We start from the raw sequence: 26,603 nt of genomic DNA, 5'->3' as shown, positions 1-26,603 counted from the left end.
GGAGGGAGAATAAAGGAGAGAGAGAAAGGGAGGAAGGAAACAGGTCATCGATCGCCCCTCTATTAATGCTGACACGTTTTAAACATCAATAAGGAGGGAAACAAAAGATGGATCTTACCATCTTTGGTGACGTGGATGACGAAAAGGCCTTCCTCGTTGCCCAGGGCGACACGCTCGTGATCTGAGGGCAAAGCAAACGAAGCGAGACGGACGTTTCAGTGCCAGTCAGGGGACAGAAAAGGTTCCAATCTTCTAGTTTCTTAACGTGAAGAAAACCAAACTGGTTTAGCTCTAGCTCACAGCTCTACCTGCAACAACTACACTCTGCTGAGATGATTACTGAATACGGAGAGCGTGTACATGTGGGATCTGGATTAGCAGCGATATTAGAATCACTTCCTGCAGTACTTCTTGTAGTACGCTGTAGTTGTTTGAGGCCCACCTATGATAGCAGCAGACTGTGTGGTCTTGATGAGCGGCAGGGTGCAGTCATAGGCCTCCTTGGGGACGTAGACGAAGCGCTCCTTGAGCTTGTTCTTTTTGAGGATGCGGTGGAGCTCGTTGAGGAGGCCCACCCACTTGTTCCTCTCCTGATCGCTGTCGGCCAGGATCAGGATGGAGGGCTTGTGGTTGCTGGAGGGGGAGAGCTGGGACGCTGTCACCTGAGGAGAGAAGAGGGACAGCTCACATTACGTGGTGGAAATATTTCAGGAAGTCGTGGGTTTCAGATTGTTTTGAAACTTCGGGTTGCTCAAACAAAAAAAAGAAAACTCACTCTGAATATACAAGGGATGTCTTTGCGGCTGGCGTGGATGACGTCAGAGGCCAGAACAGAACTGACAGAGAACTCCTCATCCCTGGAGGACAGCAAGGAAATCAGTGGTTAGACACAGAACAACTGTTTGATCATCGGTTTGAGACGCACGCAGCTGAACTTCCAGGATACTAAGATGAAACCTAAGAAGGTGTGGAAGAATTTCGACACCTTTCTTACCTCATATCTATGACTTGGCTGACTACTACGCTCGGTTGCATGGCTTTTCCTTCCCCCAGCTCGTAGAGGAACAGTTTGAAGTCACACACCACGGCCATCGCCCTCTGCCAGCCCTTCTTCACCCCGGTCGGTTTGGGCACCTAGGACACACACAAAGACATGGTTTGTTGTTCAGATACCTTCGACAGTGTGTTGTGTTAAAAAGGAGCCAAATTAGATTGAATACTAGATACTGGAGTCACGGTAAATTAAGAAACCTCAAATCCAACTGTACACTGAAACCTATCGTTCATGTTTATGTGTGAGTTTGGGAAGAAAGAAGGGAGAGTGATCGTTTCTTTGGTTTCAGATGAAGGAAACAACTCAGACCCCATTGTTTTTAATTCACTGAGTCATTATCTGGGGCCAAACACAACCATGGTCTTTGTCAGGTCTCACTCACCCTGACGTGGCCTTCATACGCAGTACCGATACCCCTCTGAGGGTCGATACCCAGCGGGCCCTTGGTCTGGTCCTGGGGCACGGGACACACAGCCGGGGCCTTGTCCGCACACGTGACGTGGCAGGAGAAGTTACACACTGGACAAGGAGACAGACAGAGACGAGATGGAGACAAAGGAGATGTTTGACTGGTTACCTGTCAGATTACCTGTCGAGAAAAGGCGAGCTAGCTCTGCAGTTTTAACTTTTTAAGTTCCCTGGTTATTTGTGAAGCTTTAACATGATAATAACATAAACTGGAACCATTGGAGTAAAAGATAATGCAGCTTTTGGAGTGCGTAATAATGTTAAATCAGTTTTACGGGTTAAATCAGAGTCTGAGAAACACAGTTTATAGGTTTAGATCCCATCTACTGTAGCGTCCTTACCTTCACAGGTACAGCCCTGACGTATGAGCCCCACCATGAGGGAAGTGCACTGGTTACACTTAGTGGGCGTGTTGAAGGACTTCACCACGAACTGATGTGCTTTGGGCTGCGGAGTGCATGAATGAGACACAGTCAGTGTTTTTTAGGTTCACCAATGAAGTGTGAGCTGAGAGAAGAATTCCTAACCTTAGGAGAGGAGCGTCCAATACTGCCGTACCCTCCTGGGCGCATGGTGGGGGTCTGGACTGTACGGGGAGGATGGTCTATCAACTGCACACGACAGAGCACACACACACACACACACACACACACACACACACACAACACACAGTGAGACACTGGGGCAAACTAGGACACATTGAACTCGCTTCAGGGTGACTCCGTTATTACTTTTATTTTGAGGAACTCGTATCTGTTACCAATTTGGTTAACGAGCATTTAGAGGCAGGACGCTGGTATTTAACTGCAGCAGCATATTCAACACACCGGGTTCAATGCAGACTGGAATCCACTGCTGGCCACAATGTGCTCCTTCTTTTCATTGCACTGCTCACATTTCTCCATAATTGAGTTACATGCGAGTCACATTGGCTGACCTGTTTGACAAACTCAGTACTGTGAGTGGCTCTGAGTCACAGTTTCAGCTGAATCGTCGTAGAAAACGGTCATGAGGAACGTCTGAACGCATTGTTTCTCTTGTTCCTTGACGTGTCAGACGCACAGACGCCATGTTTACAGAGAGGTTCCCTGATGCTACACTAGTCTGGTAGTCTTCATTGCACACATGCACATCTTCTAAATAAATTAAATCCAACGGAAATCAGGGTGTTTACCTGGTGATAGGATGGGACTTTACATCTGTTAGAGTAAAAATAGCACGCACAGTTAAAGTGATGAGCACTGGGCGCAGGACAGAAAAGCAGTTGCTGTCTTGCTCTCTGCACTTGGATGTGTCGTTGTTCTCTTGTGTGGACATTTTCACTCCAGCTGATGGTCTGATATTATATTTTATATTATATATTATGTTTAACATGTTCCTCTAGACTGGTGTAACACACCTCTGTGGTTTTTCTTCTTTGTTTATTTTTCTATGTTAACACTTCATTGTTTTTTATTCATTATCACGACTTTTTATAGTGGTAGGGGCGCCGCTAACTTTAAAAGTTTCTCCTTGATGTTGCGTGTCATTATGACGGTTTACCGGATGTCCCAGGCGTGTTTATTCAAGTTGTTTGAATATATATATATATATATATATATATCTGCAGGACTTTTCTTACCTATATGATTATTGTACTTTAAACGTCTTGGTATGATAAATGTTGGTGTATTTATTTATACATGTGTATATATATATTTGTATTTTGTTGTTGGCACTTTAACATGATTGCTCACAGGACCTGTCATGGGTGTTTATGAGGAGGTGTGTTTCCCCACTTTTCTCATGTCTGATGAGGGGCTGGGGCTCGAACATGGTGTGTTAAAGTATATAATCACCATCAGGAGCAGACTCTGGTGTGCAGACTCACATACATCTGTTACATTACATCAATGTCCTCCTACATTCACACACATTTTACATCCATCTTGCCGGCAGAAAACTAGCCTTTTTTTTTAACAGATAGTTTTTTGTCAGTTTTTCGAGCTTTTATTATTCAGGACAGACAGGAAATGGGGTGAGAAAGAGGGTGGGAGCAAAAGGTCGCAGGTCGGAGTCGAACCCGCGGCCGCTGTCTCGAGGACCTTAACCCTCTTCACATGGGGCGACTGCTCTAACCACTGACTAGCCGCCTCATACTTTCCATTTTACAAAAAAAATGTTTACACCCCGACGAGGGTGTTTTCTGACCTCGATAGGCTCCATATCACTGGCCATGGAGGGCGACCGTGAGCGTGATTTGAGGTGGGACTTGGGGTCGTCCTCCCGGGATGGAGTGTTGGAGGGGGTGAAGTTATCCATCGAGTCCACCTGAGAGGAGAGAGTCGGGGTGGAGGAGCAGGACGGGACAGAGTAAGAGAGAAAAGGAGAGAAAGGTGGAAGTATGAGAGGATATAAAGAGTGAGGGAGGAGGAGAAATGAGGAGAAACAGGTGGTGAGGAGCAGATGGATAAAGGAAGGGAAGGAGAAAAGAAGAAGAATATTAGTTTAACTAAACAAACCAGAGAACAACACACAGCATCCATGCTAAGAGAGGAGGAGCAGGGGCCATAACACACAAACGGAAACCAGTATCCGTAGATTTAGAGATCAAGATATGTTCAATGCTACAGAGGAAGACCAAGCACAACCGTATTGCACCCCGTGTATTGTAACACATTGGTTCACATCATTGCCCGATGACCATGCTAATTTGAGACACCACAAGCGTACACCATGCACGGCCATTCACCAAGCTTCACTGGAGATAAAAGAACACAATGACACCAATGTATTTGTACACAGACAGTTCTCGTAGCAACACCCCATGTGATAAAATAGGGAAAATCCAACAACGTAACACAAGTACCGTATTTTCAGCACTATAAGTTGCACCTAAAAACCTTCACATGTCTCTAAAGTCGACAGTGCGCCTTATAACCCGGTGCGTCTTATATATGGACCAATATTGAGCCACAACAGGTCTCCAACTACGGTGAGCAGCCGCCGACTCTATTTTCCCCCGTAGAAGAAGTAACGCGCGGTGCATGTTGAGATATATGACTGCGTGAAGCGTGCCGTTTCATTTCCATGTGTGTGTTTGTGTAAAGAGCCCAAAATGGCTCCTGTTAAGAGACACGCTTACGACGCAGAGTTTACACTCAAGGCCATTAGTCACGCAGTAGAACACGTGAATAGAGCAGCAGCCAGAGAGTTGAACATGAACCAATCAATGGTGCCGAAGTGGAGGAAGCAACAACACGACCTCCCCTGACTGTGTTGTTGACGTTCCCTTTAGCGCAGCTCCATCTAATGGATGCAGAACGTAACCCCAGCCTCCACTGTAGCGTCTGTTCTATGCTCCTTATAATGTGGTGCGCCTTATAGTGCGGAAAATACGGTATCCAAAAAAATGTTCCTCAGAACCCGTGCCATGCAACCAGACAGCCACAGTAAACACACACACAGGAAGTAAACACCAACGTCACGAGACAGCACACTTAGAAAGGCTCCATGAGATCACAGAGCGCGGTGAGGGTGCTTACGCGTCTGCCTTTGCTAGCTGGGCCAACGGAGGGCGAGCGCTTCAGTGGCAGGAGAGGCAGAGAGAGAGATGAGTGAATATCAGACAGGCTGAAAACATGTGGTTACACACACTCAGGGAGAAACAGGAGGTCACATGAGCCGGGATTAGATCTCAGCAGTGCTTCCCAACCTTAATTACACAAGTGAATATCGTTTTTTTCAACTGTGTATCCGTTACTTTAAGCTAACTATATCAACTGTTTAACCGTTACTTTAAGCTAACTATATAAACTGTTTATCCGTTACTTTAAGCTAACTGTTTAACCGTTACTTTAAGCTAACTATATAAACTGTTTATCCGTTACTTTAAGCTAACTGTTTATCCGTTACTTTAAGCTAACTATTTCACCTGTTTATCCGTTACTTTAAGCTAACTATATCAACTGTTCATCCGTTACTTTAAGCTAACTATTCCAACTGTTCATCCGTTACTTTAAGCTAACTATTCCAACTGTTCATCCGTTACTTTAAGCTAACTATTTCCACTGTTCATCCGTTACTTTAAGCTAACTATTCCAACTGTTCATCCGTTACTTTAAGCTAACTATTTCCACTGTTTACCTTTAACTAGTAAAAAACTTCAGTACTTTTCAGATAAAATGTTTATCCATTCTTTTGTGTTTAAAATATTAACTTTATTAATTTTACCATCCATCTATTTGAACTATTTATCCTTTAATTTTAAATGAATTACTTATATTTCTCTGCTCACTTGCTAAATACTTTCACACACTTAATTGCAGCACGTGGTGTTTAACTTCAACTGACTCGGGTTGATGTGCAGCTTACATGTCACTGTTGATTTACTCTCGTTTTTAAAATACATTTGAATACATTTTAGTTGCGTTAGTTTAGTTCAGGTGAGTTTATTAGCTGAGCTGTTAGCATGCTCCCTGGCAACTTCACAAGCACCACCTCCGGTACAAGTACTGCTGGTTGGGAATCACTGCGTTAGACGAGTGTGCGTGGTACGAGGGTTTACTCAGGACAGAGGCTGGCGTGGGTGCAAATGGAAAAAATACACATGGTGACGGGAAGGGAGCTGTAAAAGTCCGTATGGAGCACAGAGACGACCAAGTTTTCTTTTTGGCTTCAAATAAACAGAAGATGAAGAGATAAATAAAGGATGTTAAAATTGTACCTTATAATTTTGTTCTAGCACCAGAGTAGAGCCATTCAAAAGCCCACTGGCCTAAAAGGACTAACAAGCACCTGAACACAAGAGCAGCACACTGCAAAAAGTACGCTAGAAGCAAATTAATTCATCTACTCAATGTTTTTTTTTTCATTTATATTAAAGTGAAATTCTGTCGTAAAATCATCCCTATTTTTCTGTAAGTACACTCATCAATGGGCGTGGCCGGTGGAACAGTGGTTAGAGCAGTCGCCCTGTGTAATGAGGCTGAGGGTCCTCGAGGCAGCGGCCGCGGGTTTGACTCCGAACTGTGTCTCCCCCATTTCCTGTCTGATCTTCAAAATAAAAAGGCTTGAAAACTGGCAAAAAAAACATTTAAAAAATAAAATAAATAATCCATCGAGACATTTTTTTCTATAACAACTATTAACGGAGAAATCCCGGAGAGACGCTACGGCTGAATGTGGCTAACGGTGATTAGCTTGGGGCAGCACGGTGAAGGCATTCAAAGGTCTTTTTTAACCACTAATGCTGCTGAAAATAACAGCAACCCTCTGCAGCAGCATGAGAAGAGTCCCTACACACACAACAAAGCAGCAACAGCGTAGTTAGTGAAGCCAGAGTTTATTAAAAGAGTGTTTTAAAGACTTACCTACTGGCCCCTGTACCAGCTCCTCTCATAGTAAAGTCCATTACAGTGGAAGGAGCCCATTGCTGCATCTTTGTTTTGTGTGTAGGGACTCTTCTCATGCTGCTGCAGAGGTTTGCTGTTATTTTCAGCAGCATTAGTGGTTAAAAAAGACCTTTGAATGCCTTCACCGTGCTGCCCCGAGCTAATCACTGTTAGCGACTGTCCTTGATTTCCACGTAAATAGTTGTTACACTAAAACAATGGTCTCGATGTCTTATTTGATGAGTTAGTGCTGAAAAAGACCCTGGGATGATTTTACACCGGACTTTTACTTTAAGTAAGATAAGATTTGTTTTTTGCAGTGTCTCTGCTCTTCTTCACTAATACACAGACACAATGAGGACACACAGATCTACACCGTCTTTCACAGCTAATAAAAGCCCTACAGCATACAGCTACACACACACACACACACACACACACGCTCGCTAACACACACACACACACACACACGCACGCTAACACACACACACACCCCGCCTAACCAAGAGAAACTTACGTCTTCCCAAAACTCAATTAAAGACGATGAGGATGAGGAATAAGAGTCCTGATGTAGCAGAGAATGAAGCGAGGAAACAACCAAAAGGATAAAACAAAAATAAAGATTTTGGAAAAAATCATGTGAACAAAACAAAACAAAAACATTAAAGCATGAAGAGGAAGCACAGATATTTACGAGCTGTTCATGATCACAGACTTCACAGCTGTACGGTTTCTCCACATCAGCGCCTGTGTGTGTCTTTGGTCCTGAATACTTACATCAAACTGGTCGAGCGCCGAGGTCGGGGCGTTGAGGAAAGCCAAGAAGGAATTCTGGGAGTCCTGGTGCTTGACACCTGCAGACACAGCACAAATAACACAACCGTGGTTAAGTACGTGATATTCCAATCATCAAAGGGTGACTTAAACAAAATGAGTCACAGGACTGTTTCTAAGACGTAGGGGGGGGGGGGGGGGGCTTCATATGACCTTTGGAACAATCCAGGTTCATGTACACAGCACATGGTTTTATTTCTCAAACATGGCCGCTGACGCAAAAGCTTCTGATATGGGGCAGTTAGAAGAAGAAGAACTATTAAATTTATTAATCTCGCAACGGGGAAATGAATCCACACACACACACACACACACACACACACACACACACACACACACACACACACACACACACACACACACACACACACACACACACACACACACACACACACACACACACAATATACATGCAACTAATGGAGAGATGTCAGAGCGAGGGGGCTGCCAGTGACCAGCGCCCCGAGCAGTTTGGGGTTCGGTGCCTTGCTTAACAGCCCCTCGGCAGTGCCCAGGAGATGAACTGGCACCTCTCCAGCCACCAGTCCACGCTCCATATATGGTCCACACATGGACTCGAACCGGCGGCCCTCCAATTCCCAGCCAAGTCACCTATGGACTGAGCTACTGCCGCCCAGTTAGGTGGTTAGTTAGTGCGATAATCTCTCACCAATAGTTTCAGTGTCCGTTCAAACATCAGCAAGTTTATGAAATTAATTAAAAACTATAGTAAAACTGACTTTATCGTACGTCCCTTCAAGACATTTGCCACGTTGTGTTTTGCGTTTTGGGGACAGACGGGAAAGCAGAGCGGTCATTGGTATATTCTCAGTTACCCCTTCGTAGCCGCAGCTCCTCGGTTTCTTTCTTCAGCCGGTCGATCTCAGACAGGAGCTCCTGGTTTTTACTCTCCACATCCTGCAGTTTACTGGTGGGACAGAGACGATAGTTCGTTGTGTATTTTCCAACTGAAAGTGAAAAGTGAACTCTCTCACTGCTGATGTAAAAAGCATCCTCACCATTCTGTGGACATGTTGTTGGCCTTGACCTTGTTCAGCTCGTCCTGGATGCTCTGCTTGGCTCTGATCTCGGCGTCTAAGGCCGACTGCAGCTCCAGACGGGCCGACATGTCCAGCTTGGCGAAGCGCCGCATCTTCCACGGCATGTCCTGAAGCGGATAACAGCAGTGATGGAAGGAGAAGTTAGACTCAGAAGGGGAAGAGGGGTGAGGTCTCAGGCTACTTGTGATGATGCTGATCCGTTACTTCTGTTACTACAGTTAAGACGTGTCGGTCAATGCAACAGAACGTTTAATCGAGAAGTCCAGTTCAGACCAAAGATTCGCAACGAGTTGACGTGTTCTTCTTGCAACGTGCCGGTCTGCAACAATCTGAAACCTGCCGGGTAATCGTCTCCATAGCAACGCCTCTCTGTACTTCCGTTCCAACCTCCGACTTTTCAGGCTTGTTTTCGTAGCTGGATGTAATTTGTAGCCTTATAAAATATAAATGAGGACAGAGACAGTGAGATACTCGCTACAGCTGCGTTTCTATAGAGACGAAACAGAGAAAATACTGTTTTATTTCCCTGATTCACTGCTTTGTTCTGGATTACGCCGCTCCCCCTCCTTATTCACTGTATTGCTCTCTCGACCCTCACACATTTAGCCTTTGTCCATAACGTCCTTTTTCAACCAGCTGACAGTCTCTCAGTGACTTGACCAGCGGACTTTGCTCAGACTTGATTGGCTGTTGAAACTGGTGACGTGTGTTACGTTCTAAAACCAGCTGCCGGCGCTTTGAGCTGAATCAAACAACATCCGCCATTTTGAGTCCAGACGAGACGCTTCAGTTCACACCGCTGCAACGTTCTCAAACAGTTTTGTTGCGTAGCGAATCTTTGGTCTGAACTGGGCTTGGAATAATTATGGACCACAGATTACAGAGGACTTCCATTTGAACAGCATCTACAGTAGTTTGAAAGAGTTTTGTATGTGAGCGTATTTCACCGTGGCTCTCGCTCCCAGGCTGGTGTTCCTCAGTCCCTCCAGCTCCTCTGTCATCTTAGTGGCCAGAGCCTGCAGGTAGCCCCGAGCATCCTTCTCATCGCTCACCCTGCAGCAAACACACAAATGCACGTATTAAAGAACTACATACATTATAATAATGTAACACTGATCCTGTTGCAGTAGCACGGCACTGCCACCAGGGGGCAACATTAATAGCTCAATTCCTCTAAAAATGCATTCCAGACTCAACATTTGTATGTGCAGGTCTGGAATGTGAGTCGGCCCCATGGCGCATGTGTGTTTCTGTGTTTGGATGGATGTATGTGTGTGTGTGTGTGTGTGTGTCTGTCTGTCTGTGTGTGTGGAATGTGTGCTATGTGAGGACTGCAGGCTTGTCCAACAGAGGGAGGCTGAGCAGCTGGCGAGGTGTCAGCTGCAAAGGGAAGTGATCTGAGAAGTAGGGAGGGTCAAGTAGCTCTCAGATCCTCAGAGGCATGTGAGCAATGCTGCAGTTATATGTACCCTATGTACAACATAGGAGAGCGTGTGTGTCCGTCTGTGTGAGTGTGTGTGTGTGTGTGAGTGTGTGTGTGAGAGACTTAATATAGCCCTGTCTCAGTCTGAGCTATAGCATCAATGTGAAAGTATACGCCTCAGCAAATATTGAAGACATCTGGGAAAGCTCCTGCACGTATCAGGTGCTTGAAATCCTTGAAAATGCATGAATTTAAATGTTTTCAAGGTTTGGAAAGTGCTTGAATTTTGGACAAAATGCTTGAATTTTGGACAAAGTGCTTGAAATTGCATCTGCATTTCTTTCACAACAACTAGCTATAGATCGCAAATAGCTTCATCTCTTTTAACGTGAAATTTTCAATATCTTCAAATCTGTAATCTACCACAGCTGTAAGGTGCTGGAAAGGCTTGAAAATGGACCCTGAAAGTGTTTTAAAAGTGCTTGAATTCGACCTCGGTAAAGGCGTGGGAACCCTGATGTATGTGTGCGAGCGTCTCTCACCATTGGATGATCTCCGTGATCTGGGCCTCCCAGTGAGCTACGCTCTCCTTTTTGTCGGCCAGCTCCCTCATCTCGTCCTCCAGCTGCCTGTTGGAGCTGCTCACCTTCTCAAACATGCTGGTCAGCTGAGGGGAGAGGCGCACATGCAAGCAAAGAGAGAACACATCATATGAGACATCAGGGTAAAAAGCAAAGGCTCGTAAAGCTGTCATTAGGGAGTGGGACCCCTGGTGAATGGATTCATGTATAGTATATATAGAGACACCATGACGGCACTACTGTGTAATGAGTCTAACAGGTTATGTTGCTGTGTAGGTACAAGTGAAGTTGGAAATGGGAGTGTGTGGCCGTGTGTGGCCGTGTGTGTGTGTGTGTGTGTGTGTGTGTGTGTGTGTGTGTGTGTGTGTGTGTGTGCAAAGGTGCTCAGCCTTGAACGTGATGACTGGTTCAATATGGAAAATGAATCATTGTATTGTTGAAGGTTATGGCAGTTTTTATGATCCACCTCCCAGATGCTGCTAAGGAGGTGTGTGGACTCGCGCGCGCGCGCGCGCGCGCGCACACGCACGCACGCACGCACGCACGCACGCACACACACACACACACACACACACACACACACACACACACACACACACACACACACACACACACACACACACACACACACACACACACACACACACACACACACACACACACACACACACACACACACACACACACACACACACACACACACACACACACACACACACACACACACACACACACACACACACACACACACACACACACACACACACACACACACACACACACACACACACACACACACACACACACACACACACACACAGAGGATGATTAATAAAAGTTTTCCTGAATCCTTTAATATGAGAGGTGTGTGAAGACGTAACCACGGCGACGTCATTACACCCTATTGTTTGCTTAAACAGCTTCTCTGTGGGCACATTTTTGGGTGTATTGCAACCGTCGAGACTGTGACGTAATGTGCGAACTAAGAGTCATTTAATTATGTTTTGAAATTGCTTTTAAATCCTGGAAAGTGTGAGCGGAGTCCAGAGCATGAGACGATGTTCTGCTGAAATAAACAAACGTGGGATGAAAGAAATAGTTCCTCTTCGGTGAGTGACGCACAGCAGGCGTTATTCTGTGATGGGCGATCGTGCCTTATTCGCCGGTGCACCAGCAGTCTGGGTTTGCCAATAGGAACAGAGACACCACATCTCATCAGGAACTGCACTGTATGGTTTAAAGCAGGGGTCTGCAACCTTTACTATCAATGGAGCCATTTTGCCTCCTCTTCATAAAACATATTTGAACCATCTCATCTTCAGCCTCTTATCCGGGGTCAGGTCTCAGGGGCAGCTGCTTTAGCAGGGGACCCCAAACTTACCTTTCCCGGGCCTCATTAACCAGCTCTAACTGGGGGATCCTGAGGCGTTCCCAGGCCAGTGTGGAGATCTAATCTCTCCACCTGGTCCTGGGTCTTCCCTGAGGCCTCCTCCCAGCTGGACGTGCCTGGAACACCTCCCTAGGGAGGCGCCCAGGGGCTGAACTCCAGGATGACAGGTGTTCCCTTTGAAAGATTGTCTACTGTGCAAAAAACACCAAACATGTTATTTATTTCCATTTTAGTTTTTGCCAAAGCTGCAGGAGCCGCTGAAGGGGGGCTGAAGAGCCGCATGAGGCCCCAGAGCTGTGGGTGTCAGACCCCTGGTTTAAAATATATGACTCACTCGAGACAGATGTGATTTACACCTGTGTTACGCTTTATAACAATAGAAAACATCTCCTGCACAATAAATCAAGTGCATCTTGACTTTTTGTTTTAAAGGATTCAAGTGTAAGTTTTGGACAAACTCGACCTAAATCAAACTTGTCGGAGGATCGTGTTCCTAAATGATGCTGCCGTGCCCAGATGTTGTGAGGTAGAGCAGTTCTAACAGATGTCTGCCCACTACGGCAAAAACATATATCCAACACCAGAGGTTTACAGAGTGTGAGGCTCTGTTTCAGGGGAGGCTTGGTGATCTAAAGAGGATCACATAGAAGAGCGTATATGTGTGCATGATTTAGTTAAAGAGCTCAGAGATTCAGGGGGAATTTGACTGTTTTTCTGACTTTCCCAGAGTCCAATGATGTCATCATGTTCCCAAAGGCGTCCAGGAAAGGAGCGAAACAAACCAAGGAAACACGTATTTGTGTCTGAGGGGAGGCCCACAGTCTCACAACCCTCGTTCCTGCACCGTCAAAGGTGGAGACGTGGCCGTTCGGGCGGCGACTCTGGAGCTGAGACCTGAGGTTGAAGATGGCAGGCCGACTACAGCTTACAAAGCCTGCATACAGTTTTATAACGAGGTTCCACAACTCTGCCGTCTACAGAAGTATTTCCAAGCGTGGCTTTTTAGATCGCTTGGAGTGCAAATCACTGCCTCTGCGGCCGACTTCTCTGCCGTGGTTACGGTTGCCGTGGAGCTGTTCCTCGTTTAGCTCGACCTACATTCAATTTGCAATCGATGGAAGCGATGATGTGTGACTCCCGTCGTGCGGGGCGTTCAGCTCAGCGCACGGAGCAATATTAAATATAATCTTCACATTCAAATGTCTGCTGTTTTTACAATTCAATTATATAATTTAAACATTTAGAAGATTTATTGACGTGTTTTGAAACGAGCATCGGGAAATCCAGAGTGATAGAGAGAGCAGAGTCTGCACTTAAACTTTATTAACCGTATATAATCATTATATAACTGTAATGCATTATAGTTGGACAGTTAGAGTTTGCAATAGGCATTAAATAAATCTGCAGTAAACACTCCACCTCCGCATCACACCAACGTGAACCTTTCACCGCCATTGTTTGAAATGTCCGCGCATGGTCCCTCCTTCTTTTTTCTACGTCCCAACAGGCGCACAGGAAATGACCTCAGAACCGCCGTAGGCCTCGTGCTCGTACACGTGCGCACGCTCGTGCTCGTACATGTGCAAACGTGCTTTACTAAAGCCCACCTCTCCCAAACGGGCCGTGGACGGCAAGCGTGCCGCTCCTAGGCACGGTACGGTTGCACTCACACTGGTCAAAGGAACCAGACTTTACCCGTAAAACCTGTTTTGGCCCGGTACGGAAGGACAGTGTGAGTGCGCCCTAGATCTCCACACTGGCCTGGGAACGCCTCAGGATCCCCCAGTTAGAGCTGGTTAATGTGGCCCGGGAAAGGGAAGTTTGGGGTCCCCTGCTAAAGCTGCTGCCCCCGAGACCTGACCCCGGATAAGAGGCTGAAGATGAGATGAGATGTGATGCACATCACGGTTTGCAGTTGTAACGGAAGATTTGACAGTTAAACTTGGTGAATTTGAAGACTTCAGTGTACTTGTCTTACAGAAGAGGGACAGATTTCAGATGAATATATGAAACATCTGAGGAGAGGCACTAATCCAAAGCTCCCGTTTCATTTCTAAACAGTGAAATAGTTGAAGTTTCCCGTTAAAAGCTTTCTAATGTGTGGCTGCACCGCGATGGCAGAGCTTTTCCTCCTGCGTTATGACTTCACATTCATCACCAATTGGAGCTTTCAACAGTGAAAATTAAACCTGGGGTCGACTCGCTCACACACACACACACACACACACCGCGCGCTCTCCTTTAGTGAAAACACACACTAAGACATTAGGACTGAAGATGGAGCGGCCCGATTTCGCTACAGTGTTGAAACTCAGCGCCTCCTTTGAAAGAGAAGTAGTCAAACAATAATATTTTCTCACACTCCGCATGGATTAAAGAACGGTTTTATGCATAGAAGCAAATGAAACAGACGGATGTGATCTGCCCTGGGTGCTTTCGCTTTAATAAATATAATTGTTCAGAAAGTGGAAAAACACATTAATGCATTAGATGGATGGAGCGACGTGTGGCCCCCACATCCGTATTCTCTCCGTTCCATCGAGACATTTTCCATTTTATCAGTTGCAGACTTTAAAAACAACACTCGGACATTTTATTCCATATGTCAAAGCGCCTCCCACTTTTAAGACATTGTTTAAATTGGAAGCCTTTCTGAACTTCCAAGAGCTATTTCCAAAGTCAACAGAGCGTAATCCAGAGAGTCGTTCCGTCCGAGTGTGGAGGAGGCTACGGGCTGTTTTTACGGGGGATATTGAACCGTGATTTCTTTGGCGTTGCTGCGAGAGAGGGGGCGGAGAGAGGAATGTGATGAGAGGGTTTGGGCCGGCCGAGTGGGGTTACCTGGGGTTAGGGAAGTGTGTGTTTATGCCTGTGTGTGTGTGTGTGTGTGTGTGTGTGTTAGAGGGATAAACAGATCACATTAAGCTGGAAAGAGACACCTGACTTATTCTAAGACGGTTTGTGTGTCTGTGAGTGTTTTTTGTTTTATTGTGCGTGTGTGTGAACAAACGTCTCACCTTATCCAGCTCACTGGACAGCTTCTTATTCTCCTCCGTAAGCAGGACTCTTTCCCGCTCGTACTTCTGCTTGTTCTCTGTCTCAAACTCTTCCCGCTCGCTTTGGCTGGAGGAAACACACACACACACACAGACACACAGACGCACGCGCACACACACACACACACACACAGGCACACACACACGGACACAGGGCTTGTTAAACTTGTGACATCGTATAAACTTACATCTATTCCTTAACTGTAATTCACAGCTGGAAACTTCTTTTGACATGAATCCCAAAAAAAGAGGTTTTGGTTTCGTGGAATCATTTTTCCGTCTTCCTGCCTCCTGAACTGAAAGGCTGGTCTTTCATCAGCCGCTCTACAGTCAACTTATATACCAGAACATCTAATGCAGTGGGTTAATAACAACCGAGGTGTGAGCAACTCAGAAATACAATCCAATGTTCACCAGAGTCTCCGTCAGCCTCCCTCAGAGTGCCTCATCTATCCTCCTACCTTTGTCCGCATGTGGGCCTTCCACTCCACACGTTTCCTCAAATCCTAAATCAAAGGCTCGGAGCTAACACCAGCTCCACGTTATTCAGCCCGGACACATTCACGCAGGAAGAATCTGATACAGTTGTGTGTTTAACAATGAATTAGGAAGCACTGGGAGAATAATCAGTCGGTAACACCAGGCTGGACGTCGGGCCACAGGGTAGGAAAATAAAACTTGAAAGCTTTCTCCTCAAAAACAGGATTTTTATTAAGATTTCATTAAACTAGTGGTTCTCAACGGGGGAGCAGGTGCCCCTGAGTGCCTACCAGGGGGTCTCCAGCAGAAAACTCAGTTACTTCTTTTCATTTCTCGGTATTTAATATCAGAGTTGGCACATTTTGACAGAATATTGTTTTTACGAGTTTTACCATTTCGCTCTTTCTTTACCGTTCAAAGCAACAGTGAAGTACGAACCCTGGGTCTTACCACTGAAAGTCACAGTTGCCATGTTGTTTCAGTTCAGACGTAGACCCTAGATTAAGTGAACATAAATCAACAGCGCTGGTACTGGCCCAATCCCAATCCTAATCTCCACCCTGAACCCTCAGATTTAACTGACCTCACCTGGACAGTGGTGAGTGTGAGAGGCTGAAAGGGCTCAAAATGGTATAAATAGGAGGTCTTTAAACTATGAATTGTGGGTATTTCCCTCTGGCAAAGTCTGCAGAAATGCAAAGTTACGGAAAGTGTTCAGAAAGAGCTCAAAAATGTCTGCTATAGAGCCCTCAAGCACTTGGACAATTAAGCCCTAAACCCTCACGGAGATCCCAGGAGCGGGGTTCAGCTCCTGTGAGTGTGTAGATTTGACAGTGGGCGCCGTGTTGCTTGGATATTTGCTTTCAACTTCAATTGTATGGCTCGAGAGTGTGATCAGCTGAGGTTAACGACAACAACTGCTTCCAAATGAACAGCAATCAGAACACCTTACATCAGCAACCATTTCATACGGACAAGTACACAAGTTCTTGTCTTTGGACTGAATGATCTTTAGCATCTCCTGTGTAACGGGTCAATCTGGAGGGAAGGAGATCACAAATAAGTCATAGAGTGTGGTCTTTACCTGCTCTGTAAAGTGTCCTGAGATAACTTTTCTCATGATTTGGCACTATAAATAAAATTGAATTGAATTGAAAGTGAATTGAAATACTTGAGAACCCCTGGAAGGAGGTTACCTGCGTCTGGGTTTGGGCAACATAACTATTCAATTCTAAGAATATTATAATGTAACAACAGTTAACAACATGAACTCTTCCAAACAAACAGCACTTCACAGTTACTGCACATTTATACCACACACTAGGAGGACTTAGATGTTTCTAATAGAAGTGGAATTACCTCATGTAATTATGACTGGAAAGGACAATGAAGAAGACAAAAACGTCATTACACCAAAAACACAGAAGTAAAAAACATTTCCCTTGAACAGATGAAACACTGGTGAAGTACCTCTCACGGCGAGTCTTGTCCAGCTTGTCTTTGAGCATCAGGATCTCTTTCTGCAGAGCGAGGTGTTGGCTCTCAGCGTCCCGCAGCTCCTTGCGCAGCGCCTTCAGCTCGGTGCTATGCTGCGCTTCCCTGCGCACCAGCTCCTCCTCGTACAGGAGCGTCTTCTTCTCGAGGTCTCCCCGCAGACGCGCCACCTCCTGGGCGTCCGCTGAGGCCGGGGCGGCAGAAGAGCCGGCCTGCTTCAACTGGGTGGAGGGAATATGGAGAACAGTGGGCTGGAGGTTAGTAAAGAAGGGGAAACGGAGTGTATAAGAGTATTTGTGTCGGTGCAGAGCAGCACACATGTGGTCTAAAGTATGAGTCTTAACATTTAGGGATGGACGGGTTCATGCTCAGCTGTGTGTGTATGCACACGTACCTTAAGCCCTTCCAACTCCTCCTCCAGCTGCCGGCTGTACTGCTCATTGCGCTCTCTTAGCTTCCTCTCTTTCTGAGCCTCGGCTGTCTGCTCCTCTGTCTGCGCCTCCATCTGAAACAAACAGAGACTCCAGTGACTGGATGTAGGCTTAGATCATGCACCATTTCCATTTTACAGCCACTGCAACACAGTTTATAATCTACCGTATGAATATTCATGGAAATCTATAAATATTCCTATAAAAGGTGATGTGAGAACAAAACACAGCAGGCAGAAGAGTTTGAACCGTGCACCAACCAGTGAATGGAGACAGAACAGGGTGTGCTAGCAATCACGGGGAGACTACTCTACCTCCTTCTTGGCCCTCTCGGCCTTTCGCACCTCAAGGCGCAGAGCCTCCACCTTTTGACTCTGGCTCTCCATCTCCTCCTCCTTATCGCGCAACTGGCGAGTCAGGCGCTGCTTCACCGACCTGGGGTGAAAGGTTCAGTCGCAGTGAGTAAAAAAAAACAAAAAACAACGAAACGTGAAGGTGTCTTGGTTTTGAGGATGATCCTACCTGAGGTCTGTGAGTCTCTCGTTGAGCTCAGAAAACTCCTGCATGGCCAGCTTCCTCTGGCTGTGGGCTTCTTCAGCTCTTTGGACTGAGACTTCAGCTCTCATTGGCCTCCACGAGGTCCTGGAGGGGAACGTTTACATCCTCACAGTCACTTTAAGGATATTTCAATACGAGCAAAGTTGTTTGACTTTTTACAGCAAAATCAAAGAATCTATGGCATCTATGTCTGTACTACTGAAACTTTGTTCAAGTGCTACATTGTTGTAACTATACATAATGTTCAGTAGAGCTAATATATTTGTGTTCCTTCTCTGGGGCAGCATCTAACGAATATGAAGAACACACACACACACACACATACATACACACATGTAATACACTGGTCCTACCTTGTGCATGTCATCCCTCTCCTGTGTAACACTCTCATCTGTCTCTCCAGAGTCTTGGCGTGTTTAGAGGAGTCCTCCAGGTCCGACGCGCCAATGACACGTCCTCCAGCTGCTTCTCAAGTTGGCCCGAGTCTAACACACACAGACACACACCACACACGCACACACACGCACACACACAAACACACACACACACACACACACACGCACAAACACACACACACGCACACAAACAATGGTTTAAAAACTGATAAAACGGGGCGACCGGTGGCTCAGTGGTTAGAGCAGCCGCCCATGTAAAGAGGCTGAAGCTCCTTGAGGCAGAGACTCCTAAATAATAAAAGCACTGATAACATGTTACTCTGCCCCATTGGTTCGTTGGTGTATTCAAGTGTTTACTTCTTGTCCTGAGTGCTACTGAGCTGAATTAAATGTGAACAGAAATAAACCCTGACCAGCGATCTGCTTCTTAAGGATGTCAATCTCGCTCTTCAGGCTCCTGATCTCCACCTCCCTTGTTAGCGCTGACGGGGCCCCTCGCCTGTCGGGTGCTGCAGGGCCTGCACCGCCTGAGTCGACTCTGCAACAGGTCAGTCAAGAGGCATCACATATGTTCTTAAGTTTATTTTTTTTATCAAACTTATATGTGAGGAGAAGATAACTAATGGCTGAGGGATCTCAATAAAATACATTGATTTAGACGTTAAAGAAAAATGCATTCTAGTTCTCCTGAATGTACCGTACGTGTGGGCGTGTGTATGCATACTTAATGCGTTTCCTCTCTCTCAGCCTTACCTTGCAGTTTGCGAGTCAGCTCTACTTTCTCCTGCTCCAGGCGACGGATCCTCCTCTCGTAGGCCTCTGTAGCCAGGCTGTCCTCTAGGCCGCGCTGGACATCAATGTCTACTTTGCCCTGGCCTGCCTTACCCGCCTCCCCGGCCAGCTGTCGCAGGGAAGCCGATCAGACAGGGTACTATAGGGGAGGACGACAGGAAAGGTTAGGTAGTGAAGGGAAAGGTGTAGAAGGCATGGCAACAGTACCAGGGAGAATCAGTGTTAAAAACAGAGGAGAACACAGTGGAAAATGGGCATTATTGTGTTAAACTGAATCACAAAATTCAATACCAGTGTGTTAGTTAAGGGAGAGGGAGAGAGGCCGAAGGGAAATGACAGAGAAACAGCAGGAGAGAGGAAACAGGAAAGAAAAATGGATAACAGAGTTAGAGATGAGCTGAAAGATGAGAGGATGTTGAGTCATGGAAGAAAGGGGAGAGGGGAGGGAGCAGAAGGAATGACAGGGACAGAAAGGAAGATGGGAAGTGCATGAGAGAGAGAGAGAGAGAGAGAGAGAGAGAGAGAGAGAGAGAGAGAGAGAGAGAGAGAGAGAGAGAGAGAGAGAGAGAGAGAGAGAGAGAGAGAGAGAGAAGAGAGAGAGAGAAGAGAGAGAGATGAGAGAGAGAGAGAGAGAGAGAGAGAGAGAGAGAGAGAGAGAGAGAGAGAGAGAGAGAGAGAGAGAGAGAGAGAGAGAGAGAGGGGGGGGGGGGGAGGAAACAGCTTGTATGGAGGCCTTAAAGAGATTAAGAGAGTGCGTGGTGGGTGTGTTGCGTCCTCACAGGGAGTCTTCAGTGTGGAGATGTGCAGCGAGTCACGAACATCACCTTATTAGGAAGGGAAACTAACGCACGCTACTAAACACTCCTTTGCCTCTTTACATGGGTGAATGCTATGCAGTGGAAAAGGTTTGCCTTGTTATATCCACTGCTATAATTATTATAAGTCATATCTCTATTGTTATTATTATAGTTGTTAATGTTATTGTTGTTGTTGCATCTCTGTAGCTCTCTCTCTAACCCCAATCGGCAACCTCAGGGCTGAGAAATGAAGCCAACAGGGAAGTGCCAAAAAATGCAGTTCTTCAAATGGCCACCTGTGGCTGGCTCCAGCGAGTCAGTCCCCATTGAGCCCCATGTTAAACAGCCGTTTACACAGCATCATTATTCCTGTTTAAGGACAAAAGAACATTCTAGTCTGTGTGTTTAGCTCAGATCTCCATGACAACACTGAGGGGGAGGGGCTAGTTTTTATTTTATTGGAGGTTAAAGTGTCTGAATAATTAGGGGCGTGGCCTCTTGAGTGACAGCTAGCCTCTGGCAAGGCAAGATGGAGACTCCCGTAGGGGAGGACGATTGGATAAAGTTGAAAGAACGGACTAGACGGAGACGCTCGGTCCGTTTTTAGACAGTCTGTGGGTGGCACTTACCATTTACTGGTGTAGGTGAAGCCCACGAAGGGCAGGTGGTGGCCGGAGAAGGCAGTGTGAGAGGGCGGGGGCATGGTCTCCTGAAAAAATATTAGAAACATGATAAAGAAGTGAGATTTTCACATCTAATATAGGCAATTCAAAAAAAAAAAAATGAACGCAGCACCCTTACCGAGTTCTTGAGGCAGTCGTCGTCCACATCGAAGTTGGAGGTATCAGTGGGACTGCTGACCTCTGGGATGTACGGGGCCTCACACGTGAGGATGTTTTCCCAATCGATGCCTGAACACAAGAGAGGTCACACTTAGGACACAGGAGCATCCAGGATTACTGTATTAATAAACTCACGCTGTGTCGAGCGACAGCCAGCAAAGGTTTCTCTCTCTCTTTTCCGCACTTTTACTGTCGTTTTTATCAGTCAACCTCAGCCAACCATGTCTGTCACCTTCAGCCACCGACTCATTCTCCCCCGGTGTAACACTGAACGCCTCAAACTGTATAATTCATCTACAGGAACAGTGGAGACACTGTGTCCTCAGAAAATGTCACTTTATATCACTTTATATCATCACTGCATCACTGTATTGAGTTGTACTGTCACTTAGTTCAGTCAGAAATGCTGCTACACTTTAACACTGTTATCACTTTTCGCTCCTTCTCACTTATTTACTTTGTACTTATTTTATTTAATCTGCTGCTAAACTGCACGCTGTGTATTGTTGTTTATTGTATAAACCTGCGTTTAACCACGATGTCTGTTGCACTCTGTCACATTTAGTTATGGCTTGATGTGATTTATGTGTTTATGCTTATTGTCACTCTGACCCTTTCCCATCTTTGTACTGAAACTGTTGCACAATCATTTCCCTCGGGATAAATAAATAAAGCTTCTTGAATATTGAATGAAATAGTGGCACAAATCCATGACATCTGGGTACTAAACTGCCAACTATAGATGGTGTTTTCATGTATTAAACCTGTTTGGAGATAAACTGCACTGAGTCTTAGTCATCTTTATCTCCTCCACTGTTATTCTTCAGTATAAAAACAAAGGCAAACTTTACAACTGCCAGAAAAGATACAGGGGAAAGTCCAATTTGTTTACTTTGATCATTGAATTTGTATGAAAATATATATTAAAAGATAGGAGATTCCAAATCAGGCTGACACATTTACACATTGTAATTAAAATACATGTGAGATATGTATTTACATAGGAACTAGAAACAACATTCAAATCCCAGAAGACATGGTGACATCAGACTCAGCCTTTACCAATGAAGAAGGGGTGGTGCTTGAAGTCTTCGATGCCATTCTGGCCCAACCGGTGCTCCCGACTGCAGATGAGCCGCCGGATCAGATCCTTTGCGTCCTCGAACACGTCGGTTATCTGCTGCGGGAACTGGAAGCGCTCCTGTGCAGAATGGGAAGGTATGTATCACAGGCAGGCGACAGAGGTTTGACTCTTTGTTTAGCCGTCACATCCTCTGTACAGTGCACCTTCATTCATGCATCGTCACTGTCACGTTTGCTACTTCCACTGTTTCTACTTTATGTTTATGTTTCCTATCTTTCAAACCTCTTTTACTACAGCGTTGAGATTCATTAGTAACGCATGGAGCTGGGTTTAATTATGCAGTAAGTGCCGTTTTTTGACCATGTAAATAATTCCCTCTAAGCTGCACGCTGTGAAAAAGCACAAGACGTGAAATGATATTAGCAAGCATGTGTTTATGGTTTTTTAATTGTTTGTATTTAATTTATCTGTGCATGACTTGATTTCAAGTTGGCAGCAGCAGACCACGCTGTTATGAGCCACAGTTTCATAATAAACCCAAAATATTTCTACACTTCTCAACGGATGGGGTCAGCGCAGTTTGACCCAACCTCAGCTGAGAAAGGCCCGGGCGTGGGCGAAGGTGGCTCCTCCCTTCAGCTTTATAGCACCCTTGCTGTGTCCTGAGGCCTTGGACTTTGTGCTCGCTGTGCCCTCTCTCCCTGCTGGGAGGGACGGGCCTCCTGGCTCGACCGTCAACCAGGACAGTCTACCCTCAGTGCGTCAGGGAGTCTGGGGCAATAATAACGCACCTGCCCCATGTTTTAACCTCAGACCATGTCGCGTTTCCATGCTTTGTGCTTTGTGTGTGATTTCTTTGCCATATCAACACTGAAATATTTATTTTTATATTTTTTGTGTTGTTATGCATGCAAGTCATTTGACAGGAGTTTTGATAATGTCATATTTTTATATATAGCCTGTCGATCACTAAACACAGATGATGTTGGAACGGAATTTCTCCCATTTGTACGGGACATTGAACTCTTCCTGGGGCAGCCATGGAAACCCTGCTGCTGACATGTGATGTACATACAGAGAAGCAGCCCAATAAGCTCACCTTGTGGTTCATGATCTTCCCGTAGGTTTCCACCAGGGACTCTGCATAGAAGGGAGTCTCGCCGTACAGCATTTCATACATGCAGACGCCCAGGGACCACCAGTCGCACTCAGGTCCATACTTGCCCTTCCCGTCCTCCATCGCCTGGAGGATTTCTGGGGAGATGTAGTCTGGAGTCCCCACCGCCACGGAGGACTGGACCTAACAGAGGGACAGAACAGGAGTCAACAACTGATCCAAAGTGTCACGTACGAAGAAGCAAAGGTCTTAAGGGTTCAAGTTCAGCCTGGACTCTGATGAAAGTAAGGATGGGGATGGGTTACAGGCTGAAGTCATGGAAGCATGAGAGATGAGCAGCAACCACAAACAACCAAACACAGAGGATATTGAACTGTCATGACCCCACTACAGGATCAATCACATTGTCTTGGAGTTCAGTTTTAACTACATTTGCAGAATGCACATTTAAAGCTGAAGCCTGAATTAAAATCAGAGCAGTTTCATAATGTAAAAACATGAATTTTAAGAACTGGCTGCTGAGATGAAATGCCGAATGTTCCATAGTTGAAGAGAAAACGCAGACGTTGGAATTCGGATCCATCACATGTTGACATCAGGAAGTTGCTTTAAAAGAGATAAACATCAAAGATAAACACGCTTGTCGGGATTCAGCGGTTCATTCTAGACGTTTGAGTCTCAGACTTTGTTCCCAGAAGTGTCCAACATTTATTTTTTCAAACGCTCATATAACCTCGTCGCTGTATTAACGTTGGAGCGACGTGCTCGGGCACTTCTTTGATCGTCTATTTCATCCTGTCGTTTCTCTGTTATGTAACACCTGAGGGGAACTTTTTTTTTGGTCTGAGCCAAGCAGCTGAACCACACGCTCCTCCTGGGAGACCCCCGGGGGTTGACGAGGAGGTCAGTAAAGCTCTGGTATGTTTGCTTTGGAGCGGAGGAGGCATCATCAGCAGCAGTGTGGTGAAACTTACCGTCCCGTCCTCCATGAGCTTGAGGCAGGAGCCGAAGTCAGCCAGGCGGATGTGGCCGTTCATATCCAACAGAATGTTATCGGGCTTAATGTCCCTGAAAAGAGAGGAAAGAGGAGGGGAGGAGGAGGGAGGTGGGGAGGAAAGGGGAAAGAAACATTGAGACGTCGATTCCTCACAGTTGAAAGAAGACGTTCTTCCACACAAAACAAAACCTACAGGACACTCAAGGCACACAAGTCTGATCTCATGTTCCCTTATCAATCACCATCAAATTACATTACATGCCCTCGGGTAATGTAACTGTTCTAACTTGCCTGCGAAGCTTCAGAGTAATAATTCAGATATATTTATTATTCAATTAAGTGTAATTTCCCCGTGCCCATTCGTCATCATGTGACAGCTCGAAAATGACCAGAGGAAAGAATCAACACTGGAAATAGTTCGACTTGAGTTGCAGGGAATTAGCTGCACAGACAATGTGTGTGTGTGTGTGTGTGTGTGTGTGTGTGTGTGTGTGTGTGTGTGTGTGTGTGTGTGTGTGTGTGTGTGTGTGTGTGTGTGCACTCTGAGGAAACTATGCACAAACACACTCCCACTCTCCAAAAAAAGTCCCTGTGTCCTAAACAGACCCGCTGCCCTGCTCACTTCTTCTCCAGTGTTTGTGTGTGTGTGTGTGTGTGCACGGAGACGGATCGGTTGGGGAGGTTACGGACAACACATTCTTTCGCAGATGTGTACACGGCGGCCACTGTAGATCTGCTTCTCAACCTGCATCTGTTTTACATTACTACTGCGGATGGTATGTTTAGGATACAGAGACAGGCTCTGGCTCCATTTCAGCTGCTAGGGTTCATTACTGCATGAGGGGCGTTCAGTCTACCAGCTACACCAGCTGGATCCTCTCAGTGTCCATCCACTACTTTCACTGTTCAACCAGCAAACTGGGTCTTTTAGGGCGCACTCACACTGTCCTTCTGTACCGGGCCAAAACCGTTTTTTCAGCCAAAGCCTAGTACGTTTAACCAGTGTGAGTGCACCTGTTCCGCGCATAACTGCGGTCAGCGGGCCGTCCCGTCCGGGCTTTTGTAGAGCCGTTTGCACATGTACGAGCACGAGCGTACATGTGCAAACGTGTAAGCTCGTGCCCTACGGCTGTAGCGGTATGTGCGCCTGTTGGGACATAGAAAAAAGAAGGAGGGACCATGCGCGGACATTTACAACAATGGCGGCGAAAGGTTCACGTTGGTGACAAGACGCACAAAAACTCTGAGGTCTACGGAAAGATCTGGAAACAAAGCCACGCATCGCCATGACGTCATCAATGCGTGTGAGGTGTTACGGCGTGATGACGTATAGGCAGCAAGAAGCATTCTCCGAGGCCCAGGTAATGTGAGTACAAACGGGCCTGGAGGGGGGGACAAGGACCCTAAAGCACGGGGCGCCGTGTGGAAGGACAGTGTGAGTGCGCCCTAGAGTGAATCTGGATCATCAGGATGGCTGGAGGACTTGGCAGTAATCACTTGGTGGCCAGAGGGGCTGCAAATAACAACTCATTTCCTTATTAATTCATTTTTTGATTTATTAGATGTCGCAAAGAAAGTCGACACAGTGTTTAACACCTGATGATATTCAGTCAACCATCACATCGCAAAAGAAAAGCAGCAAATCCTGACAACCGAGAATCCGTTTTTGGTTGAGGAATAACTGAAACATGCAGGTGTTGGGTTCATTGATGACTCTAAATCGCCCGTAGGTGTGAATGGTTGTCTGTCTCTGTTCGTCTCTATGTGTCCTGTGATAGACTGGCGTCCTGTCCAGGGTGGACCCCGCCTCACGCCCGATGTCAGCTGGGATCGGCTCCAGCCCCCCCCGCGACCTCGACAGGGACAAGCGGTTGAAGATGAATGAATGAAACAAGTGATCGATGATCGACAAAGTCGTCACAGTCAGAGCTTAAACTCCAAAGTCTGGTGTCTCTGAATGTGTTCAAGTCCAAGATCAACTCCATCACATCCCGGCTTCAGGAGTGCAAATGTTTTATTTGAGTGCAAATGTTTAAATTCATCTAATTAAAACTAATTTTTTAGAAAATTCAATTGTTATTGTATTCTAACTGTTTGTTTGTTTTTTGTCTTTGTGTCCTTTAATGTGTCCTTGTGTTGAAACTTCCTGTGCTGTCATTCTCGGCCAGGTCTCCCTCGCAAAAGAGATCTTGGATCTCAACGGGACAAACCTGGTTAAATAAAGGTTAAACATACAATTATTTTCCTGTCGATCGACTAATCGATAGTTGAGGAAGCAGTACAGCTCTAGCAGCCACTGCTGGTTTCTTTCCCGTGTCCTACAGAGAGATGTGTCCAAGAGGCAGCTCTGTGCTAGTGCTGCATCATTTGTTGTTGT

General features: G+C 46.0%; 1 protein-coding gene across 1 annotated transcript in view; it reads right to left on the bottom strand.

Annotated features, from left to right (window-relative positions):
* cdc42bpab (CDC42 binding protein kinase alpha (DMPK-like) b) overlaps positions 1-26,603 on the bottom strand; it is an 87,898-nt gene that overhangs the window by 8,704 nt on the left and 52,591 nt on the right. The window contains 34 exon segments of the mRNA XM_083934196.1: positions 119-181; positions 443-662; positions 776-857; positions 995-1,134; positions 1,437-1,573; positions 1,864-1,969; positions 2,050-2,133; positions 3,713-3,832; positions 5,047-5,085; positions 7,412-7,459; positions 7,672-7,748; positions 8,565-8,656; positions 8,748-8,896; positions 9,737-9,842; positions 10,755-10,879; positions 15,201-15,306; positions 17,190-17,434; positions 17,608-17,718; positions 17,959-18,079; positions 18,167-18,239; positions 18,242-18,265; positions 18,268-18,286; positions 18,556-18,593; positions 18,596-18,643; positions 18,646-18,687; positions 19,011-19,086; positions 19,089-19,135; positions 19,351-19,512; positions 19,515-19,528; positions 20,816-20,895; positions 20,988-21,097; positions 22,091-22,229; positions 23,212-23,412; positions 24,204-24,297. Coding sequence (XP_083790322.1) covers positions 119-181; positions 443-662; positions 776-857; positions 995-1,134; positions 1,437-1,573; positions 1,864-1,969; positions 2,050-2,133; positions 3,713-3,832; positions 5,047-5,085; positions 7,412-7,459; positions 7,672-7,748; positions 8,565-8,656; positions 8,748-8,896; positions 9,737-9,842; positions 10,755-10,879; positions 15,201-15,306; positions 17,190-17,434; positions 17,608-17,718; positions 17,959-18,079; positions 18,167-18,239; positions 18,242-18,265; positions 18,268-18,286; positions 18,556-18,593; positions 18,596-18,643; positions 18,646-18,687; positions 19,011-19,086; positions 19,089-19,135; positions 19,351-19,512; positions 19,515-19,528; positions 20,816-20,895; positions 20,988-21,097; positions 22,091-22,229; positions 23,212-23,412; positions 24,204-24,297 — 3,338 coding nt within the window.

This window comes from Echiichthys vipera, assembly GCF_963691815.1.
Source record: "Echiichthys vipera genome assembly, chromosome: 19".
NCBI classification, from domain to species: Eukaryota; Metazoa; Chordata; class Actinopteri; order Perciformes; family Trachinidae; genus Echiichthys; species Echiichthys vipera.
The sequence above is the reverse complement of the archived record's forward strand: the minus strand, read 5'-3'. Positions and strand labels throughout refer to the sequence as shown.